We start from the raw sequence: 21,268 nt of genomic DNA, 5'->3' as shown, positions 1-21,268 counted from the left end.
GACTACAGGATGCTCTACTTGTTAATGACACATCTCTGCGTCCCATAGCTTTTTACAGTGCTATAAATCCAGTTCGACAGGTGGGTCACCAAAGAGGCGTTGTGTTCCTTTGAATGCTTTGAAGGACCTTGTGAATGCTCCTTTCCATTCCAGAAAGTGGTGTGTTACGTGTAACTTCAGTTTTCCTTAGAAAAGCAAGAGGAAGCGTTCTTCAGGGGGGCATACCCACAGGCACAGCCGGGGGTCCCTCCTGCAGGTACCGTGAGCTCTGTGCACCATGAGCTCCATCTGGAGGTTGTTTGCTCTAACCTGTGGTTTGGAAAGAAGTGGAGCGAAAATGAAACAGGTGCTGGGTCAAAATCACCCAGCCCCAGGGGTATCTGGAAAAAAAATGGCCTTGCAAACCAGGAGAGCTGGCTGATGTGGTGGGATGAGCTCCGTTTGCCCAGGGTGGTGGGGGACCTTACAGCTACGCCTGAGATACAGCCTTTCAGGTATGTTTGCTTATTTATTGGTCAGTGCAGCAGAGAAAAGTCAGGAAACCCAGCACGCAGTCCAGATTGTCTTGCTAGACTGCTTATGACAAAAGCAGCCACCCTCTGAAGCCCCCAGGGTGTGTGTTTGAAAGTCTGTCTCTACCCTCACCCTCAAATGCAAGGGTGGTGGTGGAAGGGGCATCAGCCCGACCCGTGGCTTCCACCAGGCGCACACAGCAGTGAAAATGGTCATTCCAGGGGTTCGGGGCTAGGCAGTACATGGAGAAGCACAGGTTTGTTGATTTGGGTGAGGTATCGCTGCATGAAGTTCACAAAGCGCTCGTTTGGGGTGTAAAGCAAAGTTCTGATGACTTATGCCAGGTGTTTGATCTGTCTCGAAGCTGTCCACATGCACAGCCCCAGCTAGACTCTTCCACTGCTCATTTGAGCATCACGAATTCAGAAAAAAGTTTCAGACTGGGTCAGTACACTCATATGACGTCAGAGAGGGCCGAGATGTGGCCAGGCTTTCTGCCCAGCTACCCTTATGGTAAAAGCTGCAGGGAGTGGGGTCCACAGGACCCTGCGGCCCATCTGTGTTCCAACACTACAGACAAAAAGCGGTGCTGTGTGACCGAGCGAAAACCCACCACAGATGGTTATCTCTATTTTGTGGGAGGTCTCACAGCGCTTACAGGTCTGACTGGTGCAGAACGGTTAAGAGGACTGGTTAACATGGACTTCAGTCAGCTGCTTAATGACACCGTCGTGGGGCTATGCTTCTCTAATGCCAAGGGCTACGATGGCTGCTCAGTTGTCAGCTTCTGAAATACAGAACAAGTGTGTAATTAATCATCCAGGGTGCTAAACTGATGTGCAACTAGAGTTTTCATTTTCATACTCTTTAAATTTTTTACCCTAAGTAGTCTTCCCTACATCCTGGCTATCAAGGGCTGCAAAAGTTATTTCCCCCATTTTTTCAGCGCTGCCGACAATCAAAGTTATGTAGGCTGTCCTCCACCATAAGGCTGTGGCAGGGTGCACAGCATGGTGCTTAGGGAAAAAAAAGCAATTCTTGACATGTACACAAAGATCATGAGATCTTTGACTTGCAATAGAACTGAGTTACTATTGCCAGCAAGATGTAGAAATTTTGAGGGAGGCCTGCAGATGATACAGAAATAAGATTATGGTGATGGCCTGTCACACAAGAGACGAGAGTGTAAGTGATGAGAAGGTGAAGGTTTATCCTTTCTGTATAATATGGTGGCCCTTACTTACATGTCCACATACTGGTTTTTGGCTATCATTGGAGGAAAAAGGTGTTTGGCCACTGACATATATACCTGGCCAAAAAGGGAAATACTCAAACCTGTCAGGTGTTAACACGGCCGTGAGTATCAAGACGGAGCCTGCTTCTGGGATGGCTGAGTAGATCATTGATGGGATGACAACAACTTTCAAATATAATGGGTGCTTTTTCCATGGTTGTACTGAAGGCAACCATGAAAGTGACCGGAACCGTCCGGTGGGGACTGCCTTGGCGTATTCATATCACACAATGCAACAAAAAATGGCCCACCTAAAGAGAGCAGGCTTTACCATCAGCTCTGTATGGGAGCACGAGTGAGCTGCTATGAAAAGAAACAGATGGGGAGCTCATGGTCTCAGCCAGGGCCAAACTGCCCAGGGATGTGCTTTCTGGCAGCCAGCCAAATACCATTTGTCTGTGCTACAAAGCAGCCCCTGATGAAAAGACACATCGCTATCATTTTGCTAGCCTCTATCCTTTCATCAGCAAACCCGAAAAATATCCTCTTGGGAACCCAGAAGTCCTTTTTTTGAGAATTTCAACACCTACTGACCATCTACTTTGGGATGGTCAAAGTAAAGGTCTATCCAACTTCATGGGCTCTTTTTCCCTCTGTTTCTCACTCACATAAACGGCAAACTATCGTTTCCCCTGTGCTTCACTGCCTGAAACCTGCCAGGCCCTCTGCACCCACAGCGGTGAGCAGAAGTCCCCTGCAGACCCCTGGTGCATCCTGAAACTAAACAAGGCTCTGGAGAAGGGCTAGAGAGTCTGTGAAACCTATGCGGTCTGGCGTTTTGAACGGAGGGGCAACAGCCTTTCCTTGGATTAGGCAAAGATACGCTTCTGCCAGAAGCAGGAAGCCTCAGGCTGCCCAGATGCTGACAAAAAAAAGCTAAATATGTTGAAGATTACAGGCAGAAGGAAGATGCTGTTTTGCAGGTTGAGCATATAAAGTAAAACCCTACAAAATGCCAAGCTGCCGAACTGTTTCAGATTCTCTGTGGGGTAAAAACTGGGTGAGCTCCATTGCTCCAACACAACCATTGTGAGAACCAGAGGAGTTGTACGGTTATCCCTTCTTCCCAGCTTCCGACACGCCCACCTGCAACTTCTCCACGAGGATGCAGCCACTGCCTGATGGAAGCACACCAAAGGACATGTGACCCCGGAGTACAAAACTAGCATTTCTACAACTTTCCTTGCCCCTGTATGTTTGTGCCTGGAGTTTTACAATCCCTCAGATGCCCTGGGTGACCCTTGGCTTTACCACAACACAGGGACAACTGAGAGCCATCCAAGGGACTGGGCACCACTCCCACCCCCCCAGTTGGTGACTGTTTAGGTGAGCTGATGATTCATGACCATGGTACTGAGTTGGGGTCTCCAGGTCCCAAATCCTACCACTACTTAAGCACTGCTTAGAAGTTAAAGGCTTGACTTCAAATGCAGCAAACAGAAAAAGATGCATTTTTCTCCAGGAGCCCAGGCAGGGCTGCGCAGGGACAGGCAGAGCTCTGGTAGCCCCTTGGTGGCCTCCTTAGAGGGGTCCACAGTCCCCACACTCCAAACAGGGTTTGATCTCCAGCCTCAGAAAGTGTGTGTGTGGGGGCATGAATCTGCCCTTTGCTTTTGTTTAATAACTTCCATTCACATTTAAACTTCTGTTATTCATTCCATTACCTGTTAGTAAAGAGTGTTTATCCAAGTTATATCCACACTTTTATGGATGTATATTTAAATTGTAATTCTTAAAATATATATTATTCACTATGCATATGCTATAAGGACATATAGGAAGCGCATCCATGAACAATATTTACAAATACTTGTATCCTCCTTCAGACAGATATACTCATATCTGAGACAGAAATGCCGATATTGTTATACTTGAGCACTCCCTGGGTCAAAGGAAACAGCTGGCCAGGCACCCAGAGGGTGTTACTGGGATCAAATGAGCCGGACCATCTTGGAAATTAAATGACAATCAATCACAGAGCAGTATGGGAATTGATAGGGCCTGGCCTCGTGGTCTGTGGAGCCTGCCACTGCTGTGGCAGGAGGGGGCTTCCTGCACTGATGTACCGCTGGGCAGGGGGAAGAGGATTAGGTCCTTCCAATAAATGTTTGCAGCATTGGCACCTCTTTATAAGGACACCTGTTCATGTGGTGTCTTTATAGTCACAGCTCTAGCAACCTTTGATGGCAAGGAATTTCATACCCCAATTATACAGATGTTCAATACTATATCGGTGATAAATTAAGAGCAGGCATGCCTTAAATTGATTAAGATGGTGCTTTGTGTCGTGACAGAAAAAGAACAGGCTTTGTAAGCTTTTCCAGGTTTTCCTTCCATCATTTCCTCTGTTCCCCTCCGACTCGAGACTAACAATGCCAGCCTCTTCACTTCTTTGGCATTTCTACACCTTTATAACATTGTACACTCACCATTTCCAGTCAATGCCATACCAAGTATTCCAGCATCTGCACAAGGAAGAAGCAAAATCAATTTTCTTTTCAAATTAGACGTTTTTTCCATAGGACAGAAACAAAACCCCAACACCCTCAAGTTTTGGATTGCATTTACCATGTCGGTACTTTCGAACAGCAGCCACAGAAGCAAACCAGTATGTTTCTCATTTTAATTGCATAAAACCAACACAAATAAAATTTATCAAGCCTGTAAGTATGCAGAGGTGTTTGGGTTTTTTTAATCCTTTTTGTATACTTTTATTTACAAAAGGAAAAATGAGCCTACGGTTTCAAGCCAAATAAAAACGATAAGGCTAAAAGTGGAAGAAGTGGCAGAAGAATGCATGAGTTTTTACTTTTAAAAAAGTATCTGAGAGACAAACAGAAGACACACAGACACAGGGAGAGCTAACGGCCAGAGTGGCTGCTGATGCCCTTGAATTTGGTACAGCGTCTGAAAAACAGCTCTTTCATCCTCCGCTTAATGTGCAATGGAAGAGTCCAAAATAGAGTCGTCCTTCAAACCTCAGACATACTCTGGGGTACTTGAAGCTTAGTAGCCATATTTTTCATTGAGATGAGTCTTGCCATCACCGCTTTGACCTAATGGACAAAGAGGAAGAGTTGCATTATTCCCCCCACTTCATCCAAGATAACTGTGTATCCAAGTATGAAATAGTCTCTAGGTAGCACCAGTCAAGACAAGTACAAAAGGGATAAGAAGTCAGACTGGATATTACAATTCAAATTCTTTTGATTTATACTTGTAATTCCTCTTAACCTTACCAACAGCGTCAAGATTACATCATATATTCTTGTTTTGCTTTTGGTTGTTTTTTTGTTGTTGGTTTTTTGTTTTTTTTTTTAATTATTGTTCTTGTTGTTTTGTTGGATTTTCTTCTTTTCTGGTATCCTCATTACACCAGCTTAGAAGATAAATTGTCTCACCAGCAGGCAGAGACAGAAAACCGAGCTCCCTCTTATGGACACAGCTCGCTTGGCCATCCCAGATCACACACTCGAGTTACTACACTGGGTATTTTGTTCCAGTGGATTAATATGCCAGAGAAGCGCAGTCTTTTCACTGAAGGATGATTCACCAGATTACAGTCCTCTTCAGTGAAATTTATTCTAATTTTTCTTACTCCCTTTGGAGCCTGCCAATATTATAAGATTTTATATATTAACAATGACAGCCTTAAAAAAATGTAGTAATGAACCTACCAAATGAAAGCTAAGCTTTGAACTTAATACAAAAACGTCAATGCATGAAAATTAATTTTCCATTTTAGAGAAACCAAAAATTCATTACACTGCTTAAGAATAGTCTCACTTAGCTAGAAATACTCAGGAACTAAAGTAAAAGATTTCTTCAACTGTAACATATAGTGGATGTGTTCATCGATTATACAGTGCCTTCACCAAAGTGCCACCACAACCTCTCTCCAAAACACATGACCCAAAGTCTGTATTCCAATGATTTTTGCCAAAATTTGCAAAGATTTTCAGATTTCACAGTTTTACAAAAACTGAGAACACTAAGATTTCTGGAAGATTTATCCCTAGTGAAAGTTAGAGCTTGTCTTTCGACGAGATCATCGTATCATTATGTGTGGATGGAGTTAGCACTCAGGTGTTACAAAACAGAAAAATGTCCATTGACTTGAAGCTACTACAGATATGGTCTGTATTTCACTGCAAGAGTTGCATGGCCGTACAATGAACATAGTGCATAACATGCCAGAAAACATCAGGTTCTGGGTTAAGTACTCCTCAATTACTTTTTTTCTCAAGCAGTTACAAGGACACCCTGACTACTTAGTAGGTCTTGAGTTGTAACACTAAAAATGGTAAGGAAATGGTTCATACCTGGAGGAGGAATCCATATGCAGTAGTCTGGGTCATCATCTGGGTACTGTGAGGAAAAAAAGGGTTGCTGGACCTGCAAAACGAGAAAAGATTTTTAAGGTGCTGCACCCCTCCATCAATGGTCACAGCAGCTCAATCTCTCATTAATTCAGAGACAAGTATTGAAAGGTGAGGGTTATTTCTACAAGAGTCAGAGATGAAAACAATAGTACAGAGGAAAGAAGAAATATCAAACTCTCAAATAGCTCCACTTTATTCCCAGTAGAGTCACAGAAGAACAGAAATGCTAGTGAGCTGGGACCTCTGGAGTTCATCCAGTCCAATCTTTCCCTCCAAACAGAACCACTGCCAACTGCCCACTTCCGGACAGTTTAATCTTATCATCCCGATGTTTGGCAGTATCATTTGACACAGAATTTGTTTATGCAGGGAAAAGCTTTAGAGTGGATTTTCAAGAAGTGCTTTACTGATTTCAATGCACAATCCCACTGAAAACTTAAACCTGAAGTTGACTGTCGACCTGGAGTATATAAAAGTTCATGCTGTTACATAAAGATAACTTAGTTTTTCAAAAGAAAAGAAAACCAAATTTTTTCAGGTCTCACTGGCATCACTGAAATGTTTGAAGCAAACCAAAACAGATCACTTGCAATGCAAATGTTGACACAGTAACATCTTTTTGTCCCTAGATTTTTAAGTTTTGCCACATCAGCATAACTCTCTCAACCATTTTTGTTTTCAACAACTGCATATAGCTATCAAAAAATTCTAGAGTGCAAGACTTAAGAGCTCAAAATGTAGTCAAGTTACTCAGCACTGATTTGCATTACCCTGTAGTATCATGACACAGCCTTAAGTTATGCAGTTGAAGCAATTTTTCATTCCCTAAAAAATCCTTCCTTCCCCAAATTAAACTCTAAAACAGTTATTTTGGAAGACTAATGTTTTCCAAAACATTACAGACTTCAGAGTTGAACAGTTTTTAAATATGGCTTGTGAACAGTCACTTTAAAATTGTTTTTCCAGTTTGACACGACTCAAAGCTATTTCTCAGATATTAAAAGAGGAAAAAAAAAAAGCTGACTTCTGGTTGGTATTTTCCATGCAAGATCTGAGCCCAAAGGCAGAGACAGCATGTGGAAAAAGTGATTTGTGATGGGAGAGAGAATACAGCAAAGCCATCTGGAATTTGGAGAATGTTCAGTGTTAGAGTGAGCTCTGCGCTGATGAGAGGTGCTGACTTGACTGCCTCAGCATGAGAAGCTGCCTTGTTCTCCTGTATTCATAGAAATGGTACAACTTGGGCTTTAACAGCATAAATTTACTCTTGCTTTCTTTATCAACATACTTCATAAGCCAGCAACAAAAGACAATTGTAAAGGCTGTGCCTAGCTAATCCTTGGGTCCTTCACCCAAGTCCCCAAGGACTAACAAGGTGACAGTAAGCACACATAGGTTGCAGGGAGTTAAGTTTCTTTAAATAAGCGATGCAGGGCTAAAATTAGACAGCCACCACAAAGAAATTGTCATAATGGTCAGAACTCATGGTCCACCAAGTACAGTAATCTTCTTTGATGGCAGTCAGCAGAATGGTGGGATGCACTCTAAGGGGAAGAGCCTCACAATAATCATTAGGCTAGGAGCATGCTGTCAGAGAAGTTCCTTTTGAGCTCCTGGAAGGCAACAATTGCCTGCATTCCAAAACGCGCAAGGCTCATATACTTTACATTTTAATATAAAATCTTATGCACAGGAGGAACAGTCTGGTACACTCACACAAATTAAGTAATAATTTGGTTGCAAAAGACAATCTCTAAGACTCATGTCCTTCCACATCTTACAGAGAAGGATGAGGTTAGACCATGGCAATACAGACTAGCTACAACTTCAGTACAGCATGTTCTGTGTCAGCCAGTCCATGCTTCCTAAGTTACTCTCCAAGGAAAGTTTTGCAGTGACATTCCAACACCCAGAGAGCACCCATGTTCTACAACCTTGTGATACAGGAGAAGCAACAATTAGCAGAGGCTAACTGCCAAGTGAAAAGGTGAGAAAAATAAATTTGTGATTTAATTGAAGGCCTCTATCATGCTTGAAATGCTGTGTTTTATCTTTTCATTGGAGACACCAAAATCTGCGTCCAATGGTAGCGTGTGGTTCTACATTTGGGTCTTAGTCAGCAGGAAATCACTACCGACTCCAAGTCATACTCAAATTGTTACTATTTCACTAAAAAAGAGCCTACTAGATAATTTTGTGAAACTCTTTAAGATACAGGAATCAGTTTCATGACTGACCTTGCCCGAGTTATTGATTTTCTTAACTTTCTCAGATGTCTCTTCAGGTTTCTTATACTCTGCCTCAGATGCTGGGAAGAAAAAAGACTTGTATTATGACACATCACAAAGACACATTCAAAAGATAGCTCACTGAAACAAAATTCACACTTCAGACTGCTGGACATCTCCTTGTTTTTCATAGGTTTATTAACTTAAATTTAATACACTGTCAGTCATCTACCTGAATGCAGTTTAGTAAAATTGTCTATTTGGGATTCTGTAACACACTTTAGTTAATGTTTCTTTTTAAAAATATATTATCTACCTGTAATCACTGCAGTGATTGATTTAGAATGAAACAGTAGGAAATGTACAGGACCAACATGGGTTTTTTATAAAAAAACCCAAACAAACACAAACCAACCAAAAAACCCCATTCATACAAAAGAGAAAATAGTATGTTTTGTTTTTCTGCCACTTAAGCCACAAGAGTCTCAATATGTCATGGATTAAGTCTATGGCTGAGATGAGGAGGATGGGACAACATTCTTTAGTCTGAACTATGAAAAAATAGAAAATTCACACAGATCTCCATGTTCAGTACACTGAACAGTCTTCATTTTGAGGATCTGATTTATTTTTTTTTGTGTACATGTAGAGGGGTCATATGGGTCATTAATAGATCATTAGCTAACATTATATAGTATTTATCACTATAAAAGAAAGTTCTGTTTGGTAGTGCTAAGAGCTACTGCAAGAGAAAAAGGAGGGGAAAAAACATGTTTATGCTCCTAGATTAAAATAATTTTTCTTCTCATCTCATATGATTATTTTTTTTAGAACAAAGGATCTCAAAGCACTTAATGGCTATGAAAAGCAAGGAGAACTGAAACATAGCTGAAGTGACCTGTCTTCACCATGTACTTACCACTTCCTAAGCAAAACACAAACTTTCAATTCTAGATTTCTACAGGCTCTAGATTAGGCTTCCTTCTGCTCAGAGAATTCCGTAAGTCCTTTAGACAGTTTCTAAACCCACATGCTACTGTACAACAGAGTCTAAATTGTACTGCTCACCTTGAGATTTCTCCCGTGAGGGTCCCATCCGAGATTCATTCCTTAGTACCTTTGGCTCAGGCAGAGAACGAACCCCTGTAACAAAAACCAAAACACAAACAGAGCGAGGTGAGCACTCTGCAGTAACCCTGATGAGCACATCCCTCAAAGTACAAGAGGGAACTCTTAGGAAGAGCTTGTCTCCGAAGTCCTCCAAATTATTTTGTCCACCAAGTCCATTGCAATACCATATTAAAGAAATACTTGTGATTAGTTAAAACATACTTTTCAAGAGCAACCTGTCCAGCATTAAGACAAAAAGTTATCATTAGATTTCTGGCATGAGGTTTTCAAATACACCAAGCTGATATAGAAAATGAGGTAATGGAGATGAACCACACAGATACTAGAAAATACCTCTCCATTATCACTTCTTACCATTATTTTTCCTCCTTACAAATGGATCTGAAGCTTTACACACATTTGTTTTCTTATTAAGTTACCCTCCCTGCCAACAACACATTGTAGTTGTTTTCATATGGAAACTCAATCTAATGAAAGCAGGGCTTATCAGAATAGGACCTTTCTTGCGTTCAGGAGATTTCTTTTATTTCAGCAAAAGCATGGAAAACTGACTGCCAGGCAGAATTTCAACCAGAACCATGTGAAACTCAGCTGTTGGCACACAGTCTCTGAACTCATGGCAAAAATCATGGAAAGAAAAGCTGCTGGACAACCTGTGACTCGAATGTTAGGAAACTGACATAGCTCTGAAAAATTCAGCAGTAACAGTCTCAGCTTCGTTACTAGAAAAATCAAAACCAATAGTTTACCATCCTGAAGGGATTCTAGATTCTTGTTATTACAAGGAGAACCATCAGGAGCATTAGTTTCTTTTCCTGTTTCTTCCTCTGTTGTCATTTTCATTTCCAGGTTTGATGCTCTGCTGTTTACTGCATCTACTTCTTGCTCCTCCTCCTCTTCTTCCTCTTCTTCTGGTCCATCATCTTTCATCTTTAACAAGCTTTCAGGGACGTCTGGACGCTTAACAGGCAACTTCTGTGGGAGAAAGATGTGCATCAGTGATAAGATAAATAGAAGTTGATGTCACAGATACTCATTACAGGGGAAAGCATGCATATTACTGTCACAGAGACAGCTGGCAAGGAAACACTCTCAGGGTGAGGGATAGTTAGATCTTAAGGAAGAGTTATTAGTAGAGATGGAAATTAAAACATATGTCCAGTCCATAGACAAGGAGGGCAGCCTTTTCATAAGAGGGACACTGGAAACTGAATCAATCTTGGATACGATCTTAGCTGTAAGATCAAGAAAAATAAAAGACAGCTGAGGACCTGCTGCTGAGCTACAGCCGTGGTTCAGCCATATGTCCCCACACCGCCTCTACTTAATCCACCACGTGCTGACCGCAGCTGTGCTCCTGGAGACTGGCTGTACAAGGGCACAGAACAGCAACTGCTGGCAGCAAACAACATCCAACAGCCACTGTTTGCTGCCCTGCGCACCTTCCACTGCCACAGGCTTGCGCCTCCATGCTGTTGCAGGCATGCGAGAAGACAGTTGCCACCTACAGTCTCCATAGCCGGAGAAGGTGTCTGAGAAATAAACTCAACTCACAGCACTGAGTCCAGCTTACCCCTAGGCTTCCAGTTTTCAGCTTGAATTTGCTCCCCCCTTTCATTGCACCAAAGAGAGGTAGGGTCATCTTTTTAGGCTTGCTCTCTGCTTGCAGACTGTAACTCCCACTCCTAACAAAAATCAGATACAAAGGAAAACAGTTTACGAAGTATCAAACAAGTCCTATATTTACAAATGCAAGAAAAATCTGCAAGTTACAAGTGGATATATAAAAATCCTTAATTTCTCTCTTGCTTGCAGCATTCCAAGGAAGCAGCTGCAGGAGACTACTCCTCCAAGCTAAACACGTATTGTAGGATTCAGACACCTGCCATAGCAGGAAGCAATGAATAAATAAGAAAAAAGAAAATCTGTATCACAGACACTCCCTCAAATTCAATTTGCATGCACACACTTTTATATATATGTATATATAAAAACACACTCAGGGGCCAAACTTCAATTTAAGTAAATTAATTAATTAAACCTCTAATCAAGCTGACACTAGCAAATGAACCCAGCACACACCCTCTTGAATGAATGAGCCACTACACTTGACTTCCAGGTACATTTCACAGGGTGTAAGTGGCTTTCATGTATATAGTACCTGCAAAATTCTTCAGTTCCTGTTGGATGCAGGTTGGAGAAAAAAAATAACGAAAAAAGCAAGACACTGCTTTGAATGCCTTCCCCCTCTCATCCTCCCAGTGCAGGCTTACACCACAACACTGGAGTAAGTGGAGTATCTGCCTCAACCATAGATGCTGCATCAGCCAAAAGGCTCAGCAGCTCTTTAAAAAGATGAGCCAGATAGTCCAGAAAGCTGTCCTGCTTTTGGAAAGCCATCTATTGACTTTGCTTGCACAACTGTCCATGGATAACAACAATGGTGAAACTAACTACTTTATACTTTAGCCAAGACTTACTGGGGCTTCAGCTCAGGGAGTTCTGCCGGCTTGACAAGCTTTATTAATCCTTTCAGCCTTTGTTGCTCTTTCTTTAGTTCAAATGACCGCAAGTGAAGCTTCTTTCGTGCCACACTGTCCAAGGTGCATCCTGATTTTATTTCAGTCATGAATTCATCCAAGGAATCTTGAGCTGCTGGCTGGGACTGGACTAGGCAAGGTAAAGGGAAGATACATATTGTTACAGGTGAGAAGATGAGAGCTATACTCATCAAATCCTACCTTTAGAGAATGAGGTATGTAGAAACAGCTACCCCCTATGCAAGTTTCTGTTGAATGGTGAAATAATGGAGGTTGTTAGCCCTGGAAAGATGAAAGCATTTCTCCTAACAAAAGCCTGACAGCAAACTTTAATCCACTTATATAACAAAGCCTCTCTTAAAACTGAACGTTTCTTTATGTCTAAGTGTCTCTGTTCACCTCACTTCAAGATCTGCTGTCCCTAAAAAAGTGGCTTACAGGTTCTTTTTGTAGTCACAGGCTAAAATAAACACACCTACAAAGAATCCCACACCACTGCAAGGGGAATCCCATTGTGGCTTTCCTGGAATGTTTATGTAAAACATTTGCAAAGCTCAAAATGAATCAACACATAATACTGCCTCCTACCCTAGGACAACTGAGTGCATCCAAGAACAGTTTCACATGTTAGGCCAATCACACAAAATTTACCTTTGTTTTGAATGGATTTTCTAACAAGGTAACAACTGCTCTTTACTTGAAAAAGAGTAACAACAGTCTTTCTATACTTGAAAATTTTATTTCAAATATTAATAATTCTATGCATATTTGACTGATTAAAATAAAACTCAGGAGGAAAAATTAAGGCTCTAATGACTAAGAAAAATAAACACAGAATTATAACATATGGATTTCAAATAACTAAACAAAAAAACCCAGAAAACTCCTTTCTTGGGCTTGAACAATGCTTCAGAAGTTTTTACATAGTGTTCAAAAATAACTTGGAGGCAAACGGGAAAATAATTGTTAGAATTTTAACAAGCCTTTTGACAGGCAGTCTTCTGCCTTTTAATATTATTATATGAGAAGTGGCAAACCCTACATTTATTTGCTGCATTATAAACATTTGCACAATGTACATATGCGCAAGCATAATTATGTGGCCAAGGAGCTATTTTCAGTTCAGCTCAAGCTAATGAAGTAGCACTTAAAATTTTAAATGTGTTCAAGTAAAATAATGTTTATTGTACATAAACAAAATACTGTATTAGTTATGTATACATAAATGTATACGTACAAATAACAAAGTATTAACTCAGGTTTACATGACTTAAATATTGAAGTCTGATAAGACTCATGTTTACAAGTGGACTCAATTGAAAAGGGTATTTCTGATCTAAAACAAAATACAGTTTACAATTTGCAAATACATGAAAGCCACCACAGTAACTGTTCAAAGATATGCAGAATTAAGAGGCTTCAAAAGGTAACAGTTGTAGCATCTCCCTCCACGCAAACATGATGACAAAATATGTCACAAAAGACATTCAGATAGAAATACTCTTTTTTTTTCGTCACCAGTATTTATATGAACCAAGACAAAACACATCAATGAAAAACTACTGTTAACAAAATGGTTAATAAGTCTGAAACACTCCGCAGGCAGGAGCTGAGCTGAAAGATCATTTAATTTAAACATCGCATTTCAAAGATACAGTTCAGTGTCTGGTCAGATAATTCAGAACAATTAAAGGTACAGCTCCACAGCTCACTTCTTTAGCTGTGCAACAGTGTCAGCGCTTCAGTCAGTGAGTGATCTTCAGTAAGTCAGATCACCCCTCCTTGCAAACACAATTCTCTGCTGGATTCCACCAGCAGTGCCTACGATCGGGTAGTTCAGCTTACAGGGTTACTGTTAGCATTTGTTACCTGCTGCAGCAGTTTTCCACACTATTGAAGTACAATTTGACATTGCCAGGAGGTAAATCAATCATGGCTATTATACTTTACGTTCCAGTGAAAAAAGGCTATAGCGCTATTTACTGCACCATCAACTTATTGATAATTTTCTTCTGAACAGGCAACCAAAGATGAGACTGAAGAGCTCTATGTATCTGATTTTCATTCAGCTGCACCAACGAGAGAAAGACACCAAGTCAGTCCCTCGGTAATTAGTCCTGAAGAACGCCAGAGAACAATTTGTGAACTTCTACTGCAATTTTTAGACAACCACTTAATTTCTCCAAGTGCTTGGTAAGAGGTGTTGCAATTTGGCTTGTCATTCACTCAGTCTCTCTACACCCTTGCTCTTAGGCTACAAATAATCATTTAGAGCAAGCAAAAGTGTGTTAAGGTTTCACAATGTACGTAATGCAGCAGCCCTACCAGACTGCTCATGACAGTGTAAAAAATCATGCATGATCAGTACGCATGCTCATGGCTTACACTTATGTTCAACATCTGTGATTAACCTGAAGCATCCAAATAAGAGAAACCACAAGTATCCAGAAAACGCACACAAAGTAACTGATGATGCAGTATTTGCTATGTTCAGTTGTGGCCTAGTTCTCAGAAATTCCCACGCGATACTGAACTACTCCATATTGCAGTACGTGCTGAGACTGCCATTTTTCCAAGGCTCTAAACTAGCTGTGTAACCAGTTAAAATTTACCAAACCATCACAACGTGTATCAAATCATATGATGTTAGAAGTCTATAAATGAACTGATTCTTCCTGCTCCCAGCCTCTACTACATGATTTAACAATCTTGTTGAGAAAACAGTGTCAACAGAAACAAAAGGCATCGTAACATATAAAAGCTTGGAATTGTATGTCTCTGACAATATAAAGCGTTAGCTCCTCTTGCTAGTCAGTCGTTAACTACTTATCAGAACAGTCACGCTGAAAACCAGTCCTTCAAACACACTGGACCGACCCATCAGAACGCTCAGTGAAACAGTACTGCTTTCTGAATAGCGATCTGGCATAATCAATCGCCAACAAAAATTTGATACAAATGAGTCTTGGTGTGGAGCTGAATTACTAGAAACAGACATATCCGTACGATGCACAAAAGACAGCCCAGCCCAGACTGCTGATAGGCTGCTTGGAGAGAAACTCTTCGGACAAACTGATGTTGCAGCCTTCATTAATGCCAACTCTGTCAAAAAGGTTTGTGTATGAAAAACCAGCATAAACACATTTCCTTTATGCCTGCCTTTTATTCCACAAGACATCACCAGTAACAAAGCAAAATGCAGCTGTTTGTATAGTATGCTTTCAAATCGAACTCACTACCAGATACAATCACCGCTACAGAAAGGCTCTGCCTTCACAGACAAAGGCATAATCCTAGAACCCGAATGGCACCCTTATAAGCTAGCATGTTTGCTGAACATACAGGTTCAGTGTCAACTGCTTTGGGTCCACATTTCTTTTCCCACCTTTCCTTTTTAAGGTGCATTTGCTATGACAGAGGTGGAATAAAAAATACTGTCTTTTCTGTCAGCCGCTTGCTCTTCTCTTATAAATGGTTTTGGAGGGAATGGAAAAAAAAAAACAGCGTTCCTCAAACCAGGTCAGTTTCACTAACATGGGCAGATAAACAAATAATGCTCACCTTCTTAAGCTCCAGGAGCTTGTACACTCACCTTCTTACCTTAACTTAGATGTTGCTTTCTGCATTCATTAGCAGAAAAAGCCGCATTCATTAGCAAGTGACTATACACACAGAGTACATAAACTATTGGATGATGAAGAGTGTAAGAACCCTTTCCAGCTGACTCAGTGACCTGCACATCTTCCTACCCCTTTGTGGAAATGGGCACTAAGAAAAAAAGTACTTAAGACAGAAATCTGTAAGATACATTTCCATCTCTGTTTTCTTTATGGAAAGCACTGCAATCAAACTTCATGCCTTACCTTTTCCTGAAGCTTTTAGCTTCTCCGTTATCTCAGAAAGCTCACTTTCAGCTTCATTTAGCTTTGTGACCTACAAAAGAACAACGCGTTTAGCAGACCTTTTAATCTTCTTAAAACGCCCTTTTAAAAGCTACTCAAATATCCTACCAAATTACCTCCATTTTTCTACTTCTGATCTTTGGCCAGGAGTGTCTGAGCTGAAAAAATTATAGTCTAGATTGTTCCTAAAGAACTTATCAATCCTTTCACATACTGTTCAAATAACTTTATTTCTGAAACACAAAAATATGTATAATGCTCCTGCAGTAATGTTATACCACCACCATGATCCTCCGACCCTCCCTATCCCTGCTCCCCCACACTCTATTGTCTGTGTAGGACTTTTAGTTGTCATATGCCTGTCAGTCCAGGCTGCTTACTCCTTGAAATAGAATGAGATTTTTCTTTGGAATGTGCCCTCTGCACTTGAAGGCTTTCAATTATTTTCTGATGCTTTAAAACTACTTTAAAAGTATCCTGCTCTGGCGTCTCATTTACTGACTGCCATGATTCACCAAGCAGAAGGCAATACTAGACAGGCAGAAGCAAGGTAGCAGGCTTCTGCTGGAATAAAGCAAGCAGTATTTCCAGGTATTTATAGATATCATTCCCAAATCAAAACCCCATTATTTTATTCTAAGTTGGCCAATTGAGAGCTAAAGATCTGCATGATATCAGAGTTGAAGCTAACAGAGAAAGATCAGGAAATATTTTTGATTTTCCTTCTTAGTAATAATACACACAAGAGAATAAGTCTGGCATGTCATAATAATTCTTCTTACCAGGGAGTCGTAAGTCTCTGGCTTTTCTTCTATTTTACCAGCTTTTTTCATTCTGTTCAGTCGTTTCTTTTCTACAGCACCAGTTCGATCAAGGAAGGTGTCATCGTCACTGTCATAAAAATCCTCATCTTCCCAGTTCTTTGATTTCCTTTTTCGGGATACTAGGAAAGGTAAGGAAAAATGCAAGAAACGAAATTATTTGTATGCCACTGAGCAATAAAACAAACTCAAGATAATCTCAAATCCCTAGTTCAGGGCTATTAGAACAATCACAACGTTTGACTAGTTATTCACCTGCTTCTTGCCTCAGTACTCCACGAGCGTCAAGTAGCCTGCAAGCTTCCAGTGCACACTGTATCATTGCTTCCTTCTTCTTTCCTGAATGGAGAATCTCTGCCACCAGCTGCTTCCCTGATGCATCATCCACAGGCAACCTGTTCAGTTTGAAGGATCAAAGAACAGCCCAGATATAAACAGCTGTTCAGGGACTCTACTCAGATATTTCTTTTATCACATCGGCACTGTTCTTCCCATTTCATTTGTCATTTTTTGCAGGTTAAATATTTTCACTTTTAATTTCATACAGTACTAATCAAAACACAAGCATGGATTTCCTAGAGCATGCAAGTAAATTTTTATTTCACTAGACCAAACAATAATGCTTCCTATACTCATTCCATCAGGAATACAAGAAGTTAAAACATCAATCCCTGAATCATTTTAAGCACCAGTATCTTGCATCCGCAGAACACTAGTAACAAATACTTTCCATGCTGAAGCAAAGGTTTCTTATGAAGCATAATCATTGCAGTGTTGTACCTACCCATTTGAGACCTATCCTGTTGACTTAATTTCCACCTCGCCTTCTTGTCTTGTAAAAGAAGGTTAGTGGCCTCTTGCAGAAACCCATCAAAAAATGCCTCATACCATAAAAGAACTGAAATTGAATACACAGTAGAATTTTTTTCTCTCCTCTCTCCCATTAAGAACTGAAAGATAGTTTCCTACTTTCTTCTCTCTTATTCCAACTTCACATATTTCTCAAAGTAAGGAAAACTGAAAGAACCTAGACCCTTGCTTTCCCGATTTTCATCTCTGTAAACCATACTGCCAGATGAGAAAGAAGCGCAGACACTAGGTGCTGATCCTTCAACTCCTGTTTCAGTATGTGGGCTTAGGTCTGATTTCAGCTAGCCTCCTTGCCAAGTGTGATAAAACACATAATTCCTTCAGCTTTTGTTTGTGAATTCAATGAAGCCAGTTTCTATGTACAAAAGTAAATGGAGATATACATACTTGATCCTGCATAGCCAGCTATTGTGCCCACGATCATCATATTCATATTCTAACTCTTCTCCTAAAGAGGAAAAGAAAGTTGATGCAGTAACCAAAAATGAAATAAGCAGGAACAATCTTCACAGCAGAGAAGAATGTCATGGTTAAGCAAAAAGAGATAAAATGTGCTTGTTACATATCAAAGGCCTAAATTTGCCATTTTTTCTTTTTTTGTAGTTCAAAACACAAACAATCTTGCCTCTGTATGTATTAAAGCAAATGACATTGAAATAACAACAGTTTACAACCTGGATTCACAGATATTGTTTATCTTGAAAACAAATTTTTCACTTTAGTAAATAAGTGAGTCATCTTTAAGTTTCACTAGCAACCATCAAAAGTTACGTCCTCAATCCGGTCCCTGGTATGTACACACACACACCCACCCACCCCCTCTGCCGGGGTCTGGGGGGGAAACCAAGCAGCCGCAGATGACTGCCTGCCACTTCATCCGCGCACCGGCCCCTGATTAAAAAGTTTGAGGACCCCAGCTCCAAAGGAATACAAGGTGTCCTCTGCAACTCCTAGTTCAGGAATATAACTAAATCTCAGATACACAATGGTGAGTTAAGTTAAAAACCCACCAAACAAAACCCAGTCACTCCCCTCCCCATCCCAAACCTGACCAAACAAAAACCCTTACTCGCAAGGTAACAGAAAAGAGTTAGCTCCCACACCTTAATTCCCAAAGAAAAGCATGAGCACAAATGTCAATTTCAGTAAATAAAAAATTTCTATTAAAAATAAAAAGAAAAAAGTACCTTCTCTGTCAAAAAAGCCTTGTAAGGCCTTCCTAGGATCTTTCATATAGAAGGCATCTTGTACATCCTGAAAATCAATAGCAATAGGGTTTTCTTCAACCTCATCCTCCTCAGCATCCTCCCCTAGAAGACGACATACAAAGAAAAAATGGTGAAATATTAGAAAGGCAACACCAGTATATCTTAACTTTCATTAGTTTGAAAGAAGTAGCAGCTCTATCATCCTAAAATTATTTCCCTTAACTTGAATATTATTTCTGCACCCAATAAAAAAAAACTTGCTTCTTTTTTGCTATTATTCCATTTTAAGATACAGTTTTGCCAATGAACTTCACTGCAGTTTCCACTCTTTCAAGGGTTTATGTGCTTACACATTTCCATTCAAAAAATCAACTTGTTTTCTACTGAAAAGCTCATTAATTACAATTTATGTAGCTTAAGATCTGGACTTCCTGCTTAAATTTAAAGACAGTTATACCGCATAAAAGTCTCGAGCAATTAAATTTCACCTCTGGGGCAAAAGCGTGGACATCTAAACTCTAGTTTCATGGCCTTTTATAGGCATAGGCAAACCATTCTCCCACTTAAAAGGAGCTCTAGCACACTCCTCACCAGATAGAAGCCTGCCTTGTTACAGCACCTTTTTTTTTTTTTAAGAAAAAAAGATTAATTTGTACTTTAAATTTGTACTTGAGAACTTCCACTGGATTGGACACTTGGCAGCCACCTAGAAATTCAACCCTAGTGTTCACTGAAAACTGGCTTACAGACCTTCCAAGGCATATCAGCTGATGTGTACATCATCACTTACCCATTCCCCACGAGCAGCTCATATCACTGTTCTGACTCCTCTCAGTTCTCTCTTCTTTTTCCTCTTCCTCATCAGAGTCCTCTCCCAACATTGTCTTTTCTAATTTTGCTTGCTGCTGCTTACGCAGCGCCTTCAGTTCAGTCACAGTTAGTTCCGACTCAGACTCCTGGTCCTCTTTGGGTCCCTACATCAGAAACACTAACTTAGCAGAAGTGTTTTTTTTTTAAAAAAAAAAAAAGAAACAAGTATTTTCATCCCACATGCAGATAACATACAGTAACATAAACAATTCATTACAGTGCTTGTCAAAAGCGGAATTATTAGTCCATTTGTTATGGCTTGCTTTCCCAAATACATTAGTTTTAATGCCCTTTCCAAAGGGGAAAGGAAGAAAGGATTGTGTACTTGTAGTCAGACCAACCTCCAATATAACTGTATTTTAAAGGCAGGAGGCAAAGGTTCCCATTAGTGCCATGTGGGAGACTCCGAGGAACGAGCAGCTTCCGAAAAGCACGCGTGGGGCACGCCAAGTGCTCTTTAAGTTCCTAGTAACCAACGTTGCCCTTGTTCTCAACGAACCGTTCGCACACGGCGCTCTGTTGCAGCGCGATGCCTTCGGCACTCACCGCACCCCTGCCGCTGCCGAACCCCCAAACCCACCAACGCCCCCGGCGGCGCTGGGCCGCCCCCGCAGCACGGCGCCTCGGAGGGGCCTTCGCCCCGGGCCCACGGGGGATGCGGCTGGGGCCGCCGGGTAAATCCCTGAGCCTGGTCCCGGGAAGCCTTTACCACAGCCCCGCCGGGGCCGACCCACCTGCAGGAGGAAGAGGCGGGAGCTGCCGCCGAAGCGGAGCCCGTGGCCCACCCGCACCCGGCAGTAGGTGCGCGGCGGCACCCGCGCCTTGTTGAGGAAGGTGCCGTGGGTGCTGCCCAGGTCGTACACGTAGAAGCCGGCGGCATCGGTGCCGTTGGGGCCGTCGGGGGCGCAGCCGGCGCCGCGGTACTGCAGCACGGCGTGGTGCCGCGACACCGAGGGGTGCTCCAGGGCCAGGGCGCAGCCGGGCAGCCGCCCCACCAGGAACCAGCTGCCGCCCTCCAGCCGCACCGAGCCCAGCGCCACGCCGCCCTTCAGCACCTCCAGCCCGTAGCCGGCGTCGGCCGGCGGGCGGCTCCCCCACGGCGGCTCCTCGTAGCGCGGCGCCGCCGGCGCGGCTGCAGGGCGGGCGGGCGGCGGGCTGGGCCCCGGCTCGCCGCCCTCGGAGGTGCGGGGCGCGGTGGGCAGCGGGCGGCTCGGGCGCTTGAAGGCGGCAGGCTCAGTGGCAGCCTCCGTCTCCATGGCCTCCGCCATCTTCCAGGGTCCGCTGCTAAATAGAGTCCTCCGGGGACGAGCGCCGTTGCAGCTGCAGTACCGAGGGTAGGGCGCAGCTGGAGCGTATCGCGCCGCGGCCCAAGGGAGCGCTGGGGGCGAGGCAGGGAGGCGGCAGTAGCGGCGAAGAGGTATTACCCGTGGGGGACCCTCCTCCCGGCACCAAGGGGTGCTACCGGTGGGGGACCCTTTTCTGGCGGCGGACCGAGGTCAGCTTCCGGCG

The 21,268-nt window shown here is 42.2% G+C and overlaps 1 protein-coding gene across 1 annotated transcript; it reads right to left on the bottom strand.

The window, feature by feature from the left end:
• Positions 1-4,416: 4,416 nt before the first annotated feature.
• SLC4A1AP (solute carrier family 4 member 1 adaptor protein) lies at positions 4,417-21,151 on the bottom strand. Its single transcript, XM_055816071.1, has 14 exons — positions 20,494-21,151; positions 19,680-19,863; positions 18,869-18,991; positions 18,069-18,129; positions 17,067-17,206; positions 16,773-16,933; positions 15,952-16,021; positions 12,029-12,218; positions 11,122-11,233; positions 10,298-10,523; positions 9,486-9,560; positions 8,427-8,497; positions 6,130-6,202; positions 4,417-4,863 (listed from the first exon to the last, which is right to left on the bottom strand). Exons 1-14 carry the CDS (start codon positions 21,025-21,027, stop codon positions 4,814-4,816), a joined length of 2,070 nt encoding a protein of 689 aa, XP_055672046.1. The 5' UTR covers positions 21,028-21,151; the 3' UTR covers positions 4,417-4,813.
• Positions 21,152-21,268: the final 117 nt, after the last annotated feature.

This window comes from Falco peregrinus, chromosome 11, assembly GCF_023634155.1.
Source record: "Falco peregrinus isolate bFalPer1 chromosome 11, bFalPer1.pri, whole genome shotgun sequence".
In the NCBI taxonomy this organism is placed as follows: domain Eukaryota; kingdom Metazoa; phylum Chordata; class Aves; order Falconiformes; family Falconidae; genus Falco; species Falco peregrinus.
The sequence above is the reverse complement of the archived record's forward strand: the minus strand, read 5'-3'. Positions and strand labels throughout refer to the sequence as shown.